The sequence below is a fragment of the Ammodytes marinus genome, assembly GCF_949987685.1.
Source record: "Ammodytes marinus genome assembly, chromosome: 21".
NCBI classification, from domain to species: Eukaryota; Metazoa; Chordata; class Actinopteri; order Uranoscopiformes; family Ammodytidae; genus Ammodytes; species Ammodytes marinus.
The window spans coordinates 19,213,073-19,225,250 of NC_137225.1; the positions used below are offsets into that span (position 1 = coordinate 19,213,073).

The window sequence follows — 12,178 nt, forward strand, 5'->3', positions numbered from 1 at the left end:
CAAGTTAATTAAGATTTTACACATGTGGGTCAATGTTGAATTAAAATGGCATCCATTGCTGGTAGAAAATTACAACATCCAGTGTTCTGTGTGGTGGATTACTTTAAAAAGATATTATATACTAGAAACTGTGTAATGTTTTACCTGTAGGGGCACAGTGGCTCTGTTGGTATGCAGATGGGCCAACGTGAGCAGATCCACCAATATACGCACTCCATTGGAGTCCATCACCTCCTTCACATTTTTCTGCAAAAGAGAAAATGTTTTTCATCATTAATCAAGACTGGTTAATTTTGTTATTTATTCTTTCTAATTTAACTTTAAAAAAAATTAATAAATATTATTGAAACTAAAATACACCAATAATGACTTTATATTCTGATTATTTTGAGTAAAGTAAAAAAAATATGTAAGAAATGGTACTACATATTCAATATGAACATATGAGTTATACATTGTATTTTGTAAGACAAAGGCACTTAATTTAAATGATATACTTCTTCCTTTCTTTTACATGTTTGAAGAAAGAGAAATGTGGACTGTATATTTAAATATCTTACCTTGTTGAGGATGAGTTTGTTGAGGAAGACGATGAGTCTGTCTCTCTCCAGTTTGTCTGTACACTGTACCAGAGAAAAGTATTTTAGATTTTAGAATTTATTAACATTACAACACTTCCATTGCCATTGCTGTATTAGTTTTTGCAGTAACAGTGTGCGTGTACTCACTCTGTCAAGCATGCCCACAATGTATTTAGTGTCTGTGAATGGGCCGATCTCCTCAAAGCACTTCCCATAGACTATAGCGAGCGCCTGCAGGCACAGGCACTTCATCGAAACTTTGGGCGTCAGCAGAAAGCGGTGGTAGAGTTCATTGAAGAACTCGTATCTGAGAGCAAAGACAAGAAAGGGCAAAGCATGAATCATCAGAAGATGAATGCTCATATTAGTACAGTTGGTTGTGTTGTGTTGTTTTAGTCTTACGATCTCTTTATGGCATTCGATTCTTCATTTTCGTCCTCCTCAAGCAGCAGTCGCAGGTAATAATCCCCAATCTTGATCTCGTCTGAAAGGCACTCGTATTTCACCTGCATATAAACAACATTTACAGACAAATTTAAATCACATCATTTGCATTATCTATTAGAAATAACCCTGTATATTCTGTTCTGGCCTATAACTGGAGAATGCTTGTTGTCAAAATAATTTTTTTGTGAAATTCAGTGATTATCTCCTCAAGATCCACTACCTGTCCCTACTGTATGTGCGCTGGGACAAAAATCCAATGTTAATACACAGCCAAGGGTTCTCCAGAATTTCTGACTCCACCTAATGTAAAGGGGTTCCATGAGACCCAGACCGCAGTGAGTGTGTGAGTGTGGTATACAGCTGAGCGCAAACCTCAAACTCCTGGTGGTTCCAGGAGATGACGGTGGCGTTGCCGAGCTCTCGGTCCACGCTGAAGGCGCGCATCTCCCCCTCCAGAGCGTCACGCAGCTCCTCCCGCGTCTTCAAGTTCCAGATGAGGTTGGACCGCGCGTGGTCGTGCTGGAATCTTGAGAAGACAAATAGAACAAGTAAGGATGGTGTACAGCATTGGTTATACTGTAGGACCTGAAAAGCCATGCCGTGTGTACCTGTAGTAGAAAAGCTCCCAGTTGACTTCGATCTTTATTCTCTGCCGTCTCTTCCTCAGGATGACGGGCTTTTGGTTTGGGTTCTGAAAACAAAGCCAAAGATGTGAAACTTTTGAGGAACATCTTCAAAGTCATGTTTCAGTTTATGGCATGAATAAAGATGTGTGGTCAAAATAGCAAAAACAAGAGCAAACCCTTAAACAGACAAGAAAACAGGAAATTAAATGAATGGCACCAGTGTGTATAACAAAAAAAAAATATATATATAGAAATGTATTTTAACAATGGATAAAACCAGATATATATATAAAAAAAATGGCACAAACAACATGAACCCCAAAACAATGTCCCCATGATACATACAAAGGTTATGAGACACAAAAACCAAGATGGGATCCCAACATTGGATGCATTCTGTAATTCTTGCCAGGCGAGACAGATCTTTGCCCTTTGTAGACGGTAACTATAAACACTTTAAAGATGTGCTTGATACACCATATGAAGTATTTTGTGCTGCTTTGCATTTGTGCATTTCTTATAACTTGCAAGGTAGATCATTTTCTTCCTTTTGGCGCCATAAAACAATACTGCAAATGTCCTGCACTGCATAATCAAAAATGGCAGTAGCATTGTCAAATTCTGTTCCAAGGCCCCACAGGCTGCTTGGCAAAGGTCCTTCTGTTTATGTCAATTATACTCTTGTCTCCCGCTAACTCTACACACTATTGATTGATAATAAAACAGTACAGGTTAAATTATACTTTTACTGTCTCCTGTAAAATATATAATTGAATTATTTTGTATTCTGGCATCCATTTGGAGGAAACACGGAAATCCCCTGGTTTTTGGTAATTGGTCATCGTCTGGCTCAAATTAAAAAAGCACTCAATGTGTCACATGAGGGTGGAGAAATGGTTTCGGTTTTGGAAAAGAACATGAAATGAAAACAAGATGGATCCCATCGGTCAGTCCTACTTACCAGGTTATTTCTGTCTTGCTGCATTGTTTGACAGCAGAGAAACCACACAAGACAAGGGGGAGGGTGGGGGGGCGGAGACAACACAGAGAGATTATTGTTCCTCGGATCAAACAGGGGTTACAGATCTCTAGATTAAATCATACTAAGAAAATGACACACAAAACTATGTCTAAATCATTCAGAATTATTAGCCAACCATCTAATAGAATAATATATTAATCAAGGCTATCTGATGAATTGCTAATAACAACTTCGCATAGAGCAAGAGAGGCGAAAAACTACATGATGGATGTGAAAGGGAAATATTCAGTGAAAGCAAGCCAATCAAAGTATGCAGATTTCCAGCCACTTTGAGCCATTCAAAAAGAAAGTATAGAAAAGGAAGAGGAATCCCGGCAACTTTCAGGTTAGGTACGTTTCCAAGGTTTTAGCTTTATTCAAAAGATTTCATTTTAGTAGAAACATGAAAGAGCAAGGAAGGAGTTCATATGGTAACACTAACCCCTCAAGCCATCCACACTCTTTCTAATAGAAGGACCCACACACATTCAACCTGAACACCATCCATAGACTATGTGTAATTATGACAATGGCTCCAAAAATAACACCCAGAAAGTCCTGCAATGGTATTCCCCTGTCATAGCTAATTCAAAAAAATCTGTAAATCAGCTATAAAAAAGGTGCTCAAGAAATTTGAAAAAGCAAGTAATGCAAAGCTCAGAATCATTTCTATGTGCTGCATCCTCAAATTCAGGCGTCATCAGAGCTGGCTTCACCCTTCATGCCAAATAACAGCAGTAGCTTCAAGTGTGTTATGCCTCTGCAGTTCACTTTCGCATCAGCAAAAAGGGCAACAAGTCAGAGTCAGCAGCAGTAGCAGCAGCTTGTCTGATAGATAAGATGTAAATCAGCCCCAAAGAAATCCTCACCTCCTTCTGAGCTATTCCCATTTTATCCCTCCAGTGCATCAACACTATATCTGCCTTCTCCTTGGCAAACTTCTCCACCTCTTTGGCTGCTTTGCCTGCCACCCGCTGCCAATCAGGCACCTTGTTTCGGTTCAACTGGTCCTGCAGAAAAATGTATAAAAAATTACAAATATCAAATACATTCTTATTAAGCTTTTTGTTCGTTGTGCAAAAATGTACAGGTGTGATGCGTTTGTCCAGGTACCGAGGCAATTTTCAAGTTGTCCCGGATGTGCATTCTGTCCACATCTTTCTCCGGGACTGGGTCCGGGCTGTCCAGGTATGCCAGCAGGCCTGTTGGCTAAGAGCACAAAACACATAAAACAGGGTGACTCTGCTGCCAGAGAAAAGCATTGGCTTACATCCTGGAGTACTTTGCCTGTATCATCATTATTATACAAATAATAGCTTCTGCCAAGCATATCTAACCGGAAATACATTTGTATATCACCTTTATGCATATACAGGCGAGAGTGCAACACAAGTGCAGACTTGTTTATAAGAAATAACTTTAATATGCAATGAAATAAAAAGAGGGCAGAATAAATTTAAAACAATAGCATAAAATACAATAAATAGAGGGTATAATTAAAATAAATAGAGGGTGGATTTAATTCAAATCAAGAGCATAAAAATCAGTCATGAGCAGCGTCTTACAACTATCGCCTGACGTTTAAAAGGAGCATATTCTTAGCCTTACCAGTATCCTCTTCAGGAGGTTCATGGCTATGGGGTTTTCTGCCGTCCACAGGCCCACCAGGTGACGACTCAGCTGCCTGATGAGGAAACAATCGGACATGAGCAGCTGAGCTTTTTCTACTGTTACATGCAATGGGTGTTTATGGAAACTGTACATAAAGAGAATTCACTAGCAGCCCAAACCAACTCATCCAAATGACTTAAATAGTGTGCGTGAGTGTGTGGATGTGTTGAGGTTAGACCTGTTGGTGAGCATCCGCTGGTCGGCGCTGATGGTGAACAAAGAAGTGTGCAGGTGCCTTGGGAGAGCCCCTTCACTCAAGGCCAGCTCCTGCATCTTAGTGGCTATCTCCTTGTCTCCCTCCTGTATTCAAATACACACAGGTTGGTTATCATCATAAAGCATTACCACTGCAGAAAATCCAGTCAAAACAAGAGTATTCACACTGTAACACCACCTGACACACAGAAAGACATACCTCGATAATGGCCTTCATCACTAGGCCTGCTCCCTTCACTATCGCCATAGAAGGGTGCTAGAGATAAGGACAAAGTTATTTAAAACTCATGCATTTTCTACATCTATATCATCATTATTATTAGAGAAAAAAGGTTACAATTGACAGTATGTTCACACAGGTCAGCCACCTGGAAGAGTTTGAACAGAGTGCGTCCATCGGAGGCAACCATCTCCAGCAGCATGTCAAACTGCTGGCTCTCTGTGGTTTCACTGTAAGGGGCGCACAGGGCGAAGGTTAAGAAGTCCAGTAAGGCGCTGATGACCAAAGCTCCTGACCCATGGTCCTAGAGAAACATATAAAGGAAAAAAAGTGGTATAAGAGCTATGGTTTTGGATTCAAGAAAAATCTCAAAACATGAAAAAGGGACAAGAAGACTTTCTAATTCCTATTTCTGACAATAAACAGAAAACGTACCACATTCGTGATGAATTTTTCAAGGAGGTTTTCGAGGAACTTCTTGGAGGACAGCAGGGAAGCCTTGTTCAGCTGCTCCTGCCTCAGGTCATAGTCGTCGTGCATCGGCTGCAAGGAAAGCATGACAGGCGGACAGCAAATTAAAATACCAGTCAATCTAGTTAAGCGTTTTAAGTCCAAAAAATCCAAACTTGAGATATTTGAAATGGTTCATATTTTTGTATGTATTTGGTGAATTAATATCTATATATTTAGAGGATACTTACACACATAAGGGCACAGAGCATGTCTACGGCAGCATGTGTCACACTGTTGTTGTTTCGTTTTAAAGCTTTGACCGTCTTTACCCCCAACTTTTCCCTGAACCTGGAACACAGAAACATACGTTCACCAAATGTACCAACACAACTAAAACGACAAATGCCTTGGAAAAGGTTAAGGAACACATTAAAGAAAAACATGACAGAATACAAACCAAACACATACTGTATTATTGAAACAGGAGGTCTGGGGTTGGATACACAAAGAATTCATTGCTTCAGAAGTGGCTTGTTGTTTCACATCTAACGCTCAACTAGTAGAGTGGATGTAACGATATAAAAGAGGCTTTCCTTAAAGCAATAATAAATAATTCATGTGTTTAAAGTCATCTGTGTATTGCATCAGTGGTGGTGTGTGAGGGGAAACACCAACAAACTACTCTAGCAATGAATTTTTCAGGAAAAACCAATTATGGCTTGTTTGCGTGACAGGAACGAAATAATAAAGAGTAAATACAGTTCCTCTCATACATCTCAGTGACCCAGAAATACTACAGGGTTTCCTTATATATATTGTGCTGTAAAAAAATAAAGAGGATATACGGACAGAGTGGATAATGGGAGAGAGATGGAGGAACACAAATAAAAGACTATGAGACGGCAAGAGAGGAAGGTCAAGACAAATAAATCGAAGCCGACAGCTCGACTGAGTGACATAACCTCCGCTCTGAAGTGCCTGTCTATTGCCTAAAAGCTTGAGATGAAAGCAAAAGAGGAGAAGGCTGATCGATGGAACAGCCGAGGAACATTTTGGGAGAAAAAAAAACGAGAAGGATTAGAAGACAGACACGGGCAAGAAAAAGAAGGGCAGACTGAGATGTATGGATTCATATTTACGTTGCATCTGTGACTCCAGACCCTTGACCAGACCTTGGAATGACAGAGCATGCCTGTTACCAGCAGCTCGACAAATAAAAAAGCACTCTTTAAAGAAACAAAAGTACGTAGGTTAAAGGTGGAGTAGGCGATTCTGGAGAATGCTTGTTGTCACTTTTTGTCAAAAATCAATGAATATCTCCTGTCCGTACTGTGTGTGCACTGAAAATAAATCTGGTGTTAATACACAGACTATGCTCTGTAAACTGGTACGTAAGCAAAGGGAATGTAAACATAGTGGGCCCATCATGGCTGGAAATGTGCCTGTTTCCAGAGCCTTAGATGTGTATGAACACTGGATTTTTTTTTTTCAGTGCACACACCATACGTCCAGAATATTGACAAAAAGTGATTTAGACAACAAGCATTCTCAAGAATCGCTTACTCCACCCTTAAGTGTGATAACGTCTGCGTTCTTACTTAGGCAGCTGAGTGAAGGCCTGGAAGCCAGCCTTGGAGGCCACCAAGCGTCGGATGGCCTGGAAATGGCTCTCCAGCTCGGTGTTGAGAGCCGGCAGCTCGGCCTCCTGGGATAAAAGAGCCAGGATGGCGTTGTTTATGAGCTTCTCTTTGTTCTCAGAGAAAAGACCCTGAAGGGAAAAGAGAGAGAGAGAGAGAAACAGAGAGGTGAAGACGGGGGGAAATAAGTGTAAATCCTGCTTAGGCCTATGGATTGACATAAATCACACGGGCATTAAAACACTCACATCTTGGGTCACTGCATGCAGCACTCCACTGTAGGATATGTTGGCGTTGAATCTGAACACTGCATCTGCAAAGTTTCCATCTAACAAAAAGGAAGGAGGGAGGGAAACAATTGAATAAAACAATATGTCACCTCAAAGAGAGCACTGCGACACTGTACTAAGGCACAATGTAGCCTGAGTTTGTAAATCACGTATAACTATTTATTCGAGACACAGAGTGAAGCACCCAATGTAATAAAAGGAAAAGCAAACAGAGCCATATAACTTATTCTCCTCTAACCATAGGAATAAAAAAAAAAGTTAATTCTGTTAAAGGCCTCTACTTGGATTAAAAAACGATATTTATATAGAACTTAAAGAGGAGTCTTTGAGGACTAAGGGAAACCTTAAGAACAGCAGTTTGCATAGTAAGAAAAGCTCCTGGGCTTTTCAAAAGGTATTAATTTTATAAAAAAGGATGGTCTGTGTGTAATGGTCGGAGCACATGAGGGGCACAAACAGTGTCTTGACGTAAATGTTAATGTTAGCATGTTGACATTCTCACAATAACCATTTTAATGTGCTGATGCAGGCATTATGTTTAGTTTAATGTCAGTGGTATCTAGTAAAAAACTGAAGTATTGGATAAATTGAGATTATGAGTAAAAATTGAAAATAAAATAAAAACCCCAGCTAAATTGGAGACTACTGGCAAAACCATCAAAATTAAAACAAAAAAACAACAACCTTAAATTATAAAAGAAAATGAATTTCAAGTTCATTGATCTCATGAAACGAAAAGCTTGGACTCACTGGGAGGGGCAGCCAGGAATTTGAGATGCAAACTCTCCACCTCCTCGTCCACGGGCATGCTCAGCAGGCCCCATCTTTGGCCTCGCTGCGTGGGCGCCATCTTGACACACACGTCCCTGTTGCCTGACGCACGCACGCCGTCCAGTAGACTGGCCAACAGGGAGTCCCTGCGGACACACGTAGAAAGAAAGACTCAGGCTAAGCACATTACAAACGATCTGTGTTGTTGACAATGAACAGTGAGCACACACACAATAACAGGAAATAGTTGAGGCCATGCTGCAGACACATTACTCATGTTTTAAATAAGGTAAACAGTACAGTAAAAGTCCAATTAGATAGATAGATAGATAGATAGATAGATAGATAGATAGATAGATAGATAGATAGATAGATAGATAGATAGATAGATTATTACTATTATACATAATTAAAATTGCCTATAAAAAAGAGCCAAAACTATGCTTAATTATTTAACACAAAGGACTTGTAAAGGGTGTATATGTTATGTCTGTGTACCTTTCTGTGGAGGAATACTTCCTGATCTGTCCTCGGATGAATTCGACTGTAAACACCTGAGGGTTGTCTACATCACAGATGAGAGCAAATACCTTTAGGGAGATGAAACGGAGGAAAAGAGAGTAGAGGGAGGGGAAAGGTTTACTCGTTTCCCACAGACTCTCTGGGCCTTTCATCAGAGCTGTTAAACTTGCACCGATGCGGTTCATACATAATGAATCAAAGACAAGCAGCTCAATCAACATTTATCTTCACAGCAGTAAACCTACACGAAACAAAATGGTTTTTAGTGTGAACATTTCAGTCTGAAGCTTTTATGGCTTCGTGTCACTGTATATTCTGAGCGCTCACCTCTCCGAAGGGTTTGATGGTTACTATGTTGTATGAAGCTGGATCCCTCTCCACTAGACACGTCTCTGTCAGACACAGTATACGCTTTACAGGCTCCTGAGGAAAAAAACAACCAGAGATAGGTCACAACACTAACACAACTGATTATATAGTATATATACAGTATACTTACTGTTCAACATATGCAATATCACTAGTGTTAAGCTTCACGTGCAATATCACAATTCAATGTTCACCTAGTGCAATACCACAGTTTTTTGTTCTTCCATTTTTCTACTTATTTCTTATATCAGGCTGTTTTGTTCGTTGGTTCACTTCCTTTTGTAAAGCTGTTTCTGTCTGTTACTATTTTACTATACATGGCATGTTTACTCATTTTGTTATACATTTCACTCTGCTGCACTGTCCCTTTTATTGGAAGTACGGCATCGACGTAGAATCATTGCATTAAAAAATTCTCTTCCGTCTTAGTGTTAAAAACAAGGTGTCATATTAAATAAATTAAAATATAACTTCTGCAAATCTGCGAGTCCTGGTGGAAGGAGAAGCAGAGTTTTCTCACCGCGTGTCGCCGGGTGATCTTCTGCACCACGAACTCGGCCAGCGAAGTGATGCTCTCGTCTGAGCTGTACTTCCCCAACCGGTCCGTCTGGAAGTCCTCGTAGGTCAGCGCCTCCTTCCTCAGTCGCAGCATGATACCGATATAGTTCCCAGCATGCTCTATGGCGCTGCGGATGATCTCATCCCGGTTCTCCGAGGCAAACAGATGCTGCGAAAACAGAACGCAAATCTTAAAGACCTATTTCACCGGTGGGAATATGAAGGTGTATTGAACTCTGAGATCCTATGTACTGTAGTATAAATGTGCAACACATTTTTTTTGAAATCGGTTCATCCTAGCCTGAGAAAAGGCAGAAAGAGTGTTTTATGGTCTCACTGTCTCACCCTACATTTTCCCATGAGTGACATCACGCATGGGAAAATGTAGGGTTAGGATTAACAGGACAGCTGGGTCAAGGGAAGACTGAGGGAAGACTGAGGGGAGAAAAACCTCATTCATTATATAATAATAGTGATTTTGTAATGATAGAACGCCGGTTCCCTATGGGTGAAGTATTCCTTTTAAAGTTTGTGAAGAAAACACATAACATAGACAAACAAACAAAGTGTGTATTCCTACCAGCCTGCTGAAGCCCCCATAGAGGATGCAGAATCCTCCCTGGTAGTCATTGACCTCGACAAAGCCCTCTACATTACGATAGTCGTAGGAGCACACCACCCGGTTGGTTTGAGGGTCGATCTGGTCTATGCCCCCAGGCGTCACCTCTAGACTCACAGCCTTCCGCGTGTCGCTCCAGTGGTGCTTGTAGCAGTTGAAACGCTGTTTAGCACATGGGTTGTAAGACATTAAATTAGCTGTAACTACAGAGGCAAACAAAACCCAATGGATCACTTTTCTTTATAGATCTCCGTACTTACCCTGCCAGTTATCTTTCCCTCTGAAAACTCTGTTCGGAATCTCTGTGGACAAGATAAATGAAGACACAAAAAGTTATTACATTTTAGCGACCACTTACACACAACTAGCTGCTTCATCATCCCCTTCAAGCACTTATGGAGTTTTGTCTTCATGGCAAAATTACAAATACATTTAATTAGCTCTATGGGGAAATACCAAACCCAAAAGTATGATAATTAGTTTATTTATTCACAACAACAACTGCCGAATACATTTGTGATACATACCAACAGTGAGTCAAAGAGCCTAATTACACCATCAAACACTGCTGCAGTTTTTTTTTTTTTTTCAAACAACACACTGCGCAGCTATGACCTCTAACGCCACTTTGTGTAAAGTAACTTCATTTGAACAGGGACAATGTACAAAAGAAACATCAACCTTGTTTAGAGCAAGGAGAGATGTAGTGTGCCAGGTTTTTAGCAAATTGCTATTTTCCACCTGTAGTCCCTGAGCCCACTTTTAAACATGTGTATTTTGTCCTCACCAGTGCTTCTGTGAGCAGCTCAGTCCGGTGCTCTGTGGAGAACTTGAGCGTTTCAGACTTCTTGCCGCTGCCTTTGCGGAATGTGAGGGTGAACTCTGTTCCCTGACCCTTCCCTACCGGACCGATGCCACAGATGTCTCCATAAGGCCACTGGCAACACAGACAGGGACAGCACATTGATTAAGACATGTCTGTATTCACACACAAACAGTTCAAACATGAGCAAAGATGCTATGGTAAAACTTTACGTTAAGCTCTCCTATTTACCTTTTATGAGGATTATCTGAACATTTAATGTAGTTGTGCTGTAAGCATATTTAAGTGTTTATGAATGTAATTGCTAACAACTGTAGATCCTCCTGTGTGCACCTTGCCTGTTTGGTCAACCAATAATGATTGAGAGTAAAATAACACACAGTTGTAATATTATTGAATATGTCTTCATAAAATTATACAGAATCAAAAATACATTTATACAGCAATTTTTACAGCCACCCTTAAGTTATTCCTGTAAAACAGCCATGACTCTATTTTCTGTTCAGTCATTTTCTTGACTGAGTGTTCCATGTTTAATGTGTATTGATTATGACATGTTCCCTGCAGAACTGTTAGTTTAGCATATTCAAAAAGCTGTGCACAGGAAGGTAATAAACACTACGCTTCAGCCTTTACCAAAAGAGCAATGCGCCTCTAATGGGTTTTCAATAGTCCCATGGAGAACAGCATGTTCCACAAGCACATGTGAGGGGCTGATAGCTGTGGCAAAGAATTTCCCAGGAGTTCCTCTATGCACGCTGCATACATAATACTACTACTGACCTGATTTGTTACTTCTAGCGTGGCAGGGTTGTAAGTGGTAATGCCATGCGTGCCCACTGAGAAGACTCGCTTGTACCTGGAACAAAAGAGATGGGATGAGTCAGAGAAACACAGCCTACCCTATCACAGACACCGCCAACAGCACGGAAAGTCACAAAACATTAGCAGTGAAATGTGGGCAAAAGGCTGAATGTGGTGGTTGTCTTTCAAACATGTGGGTGGAGGGTTAGCTGAAGGCCAAACTAACAGATCCTGTCAGCCCCGATAGCTCTGATATTAATAACTTGTGATCTCAATATTTCAAATATATCTCATCATATAAATAAAGCAATAACATATATTATGGAGGACAGAAAAGATAGGCCACCAGACATTTTTTATCAGGCAAGAGCTTAAAAAACAATAGGCAAAACAGGGTGAAAAGATGATGGGAAAAGATTACTAAATGCCACTTTCAAAGCTGCAACTGCCAGACAGTGAGCTGGACTTGAAGTGATTAACATGTAGGATTCATTCATTATCAGCATCTCCATTTAATATATAGATATGGAATACCAAACTGAGGCAAATT

General features: G+C 40.4%; 1 protein-coding gene across 2 annotated transcripts in view; it reads right to left on the reverse strand.

Annotated features, from left to right (window-relative positions):
* Positions 1-12,178, reverse strand: part of dnajc13 (DnaJ heat shock protein family (Hsp40) member C13) — a 30,410-nt gene that overhangs the window by 10,147 nt on the left and 8,085 nt on the right. The window contains exons 3-28 of one of the 2 annotated variants that reach the window (XM_080049882.1): positions 11,608-11,683; positions 10,789-10,938; positions 10,262-10,303; positions 9,963-10,163; positions 9,345-9,551; positions 8,783-8,878; positions 8,432-8,523; positions 7,913-8,079; positions 7,121-7,200; positions 6,834-7,003; positions 6,375-6,407; positions 5,484-5,583; positions 5,218-5,325; positions 4,931-5,086; positions 4,762-4,818; positions 4,525-4,646; positions 4,284-4,359; positions 3,789-3,884; positions 3,545-3,685; positions 2,616-2,633; positions 1,637-1,719; positions 1,401-1,554; positions 984-1,087; positions 729-888; positions 561-623; positions 145-246 (exon numbers count right to left, since the gene is read on the reverse strand). In XM_080049882.1, coding sequence (XP_079906008.1) covers positions 145-246; positions 561-623; positions 729-888; positions 984-1,087; positions 1,401-1,554; positions 1,637-1,719; positions 2,616-2,633; positions 3,545-3,685; positions 3,789-3,884; positions 4,284-4,359; positions 4,525-4,646; positions 4,762-4,818; positions 4,931-5,086; positions 5,218-5,325; positions 5,484-5,583; positions 6,375-6,407; positions 6,834-7,003; positions 7,121-7,200; positions 7,913-8,079; positions 8,432-8,523; positions 8,783-8,878; positions 9,345-9,551; positions 9,963-10,163; positions 10,262-10,303; positions 10,789-10,938; positions 11,608-11,683 — 2,854 coding nt within the window. The remainder of the gene's footprint in view (positions 1-144; positions 247-560; positions 624-728; positions 889-983; positions 1,088-1,400; positions 1,555-1,636; positions 1,720-2,615; positions 2,634-3,544; positions 3,686-3,788; positions 3,885-4,283; positions 4,360-4,524; positions 4,647-4,761; positions 4,819-4,930; positions 5,087-5,217; positions 5,326-5,483; positions 5,584-6,374; positions 6,408-6,833; positions 7,004-7,120; positions 7,201-7,912; positions 8,080-8,431; positions 8,524-8,782; positions 8,879-9,344; positions 9,552-9,962; positions 10,164-10,261; positions 10,304-10,788; positions 10,939-11,607; positions 11,684-12,178) is intronic. The other variant, XM_080049883.1, reaches the window with a different exon arrangement.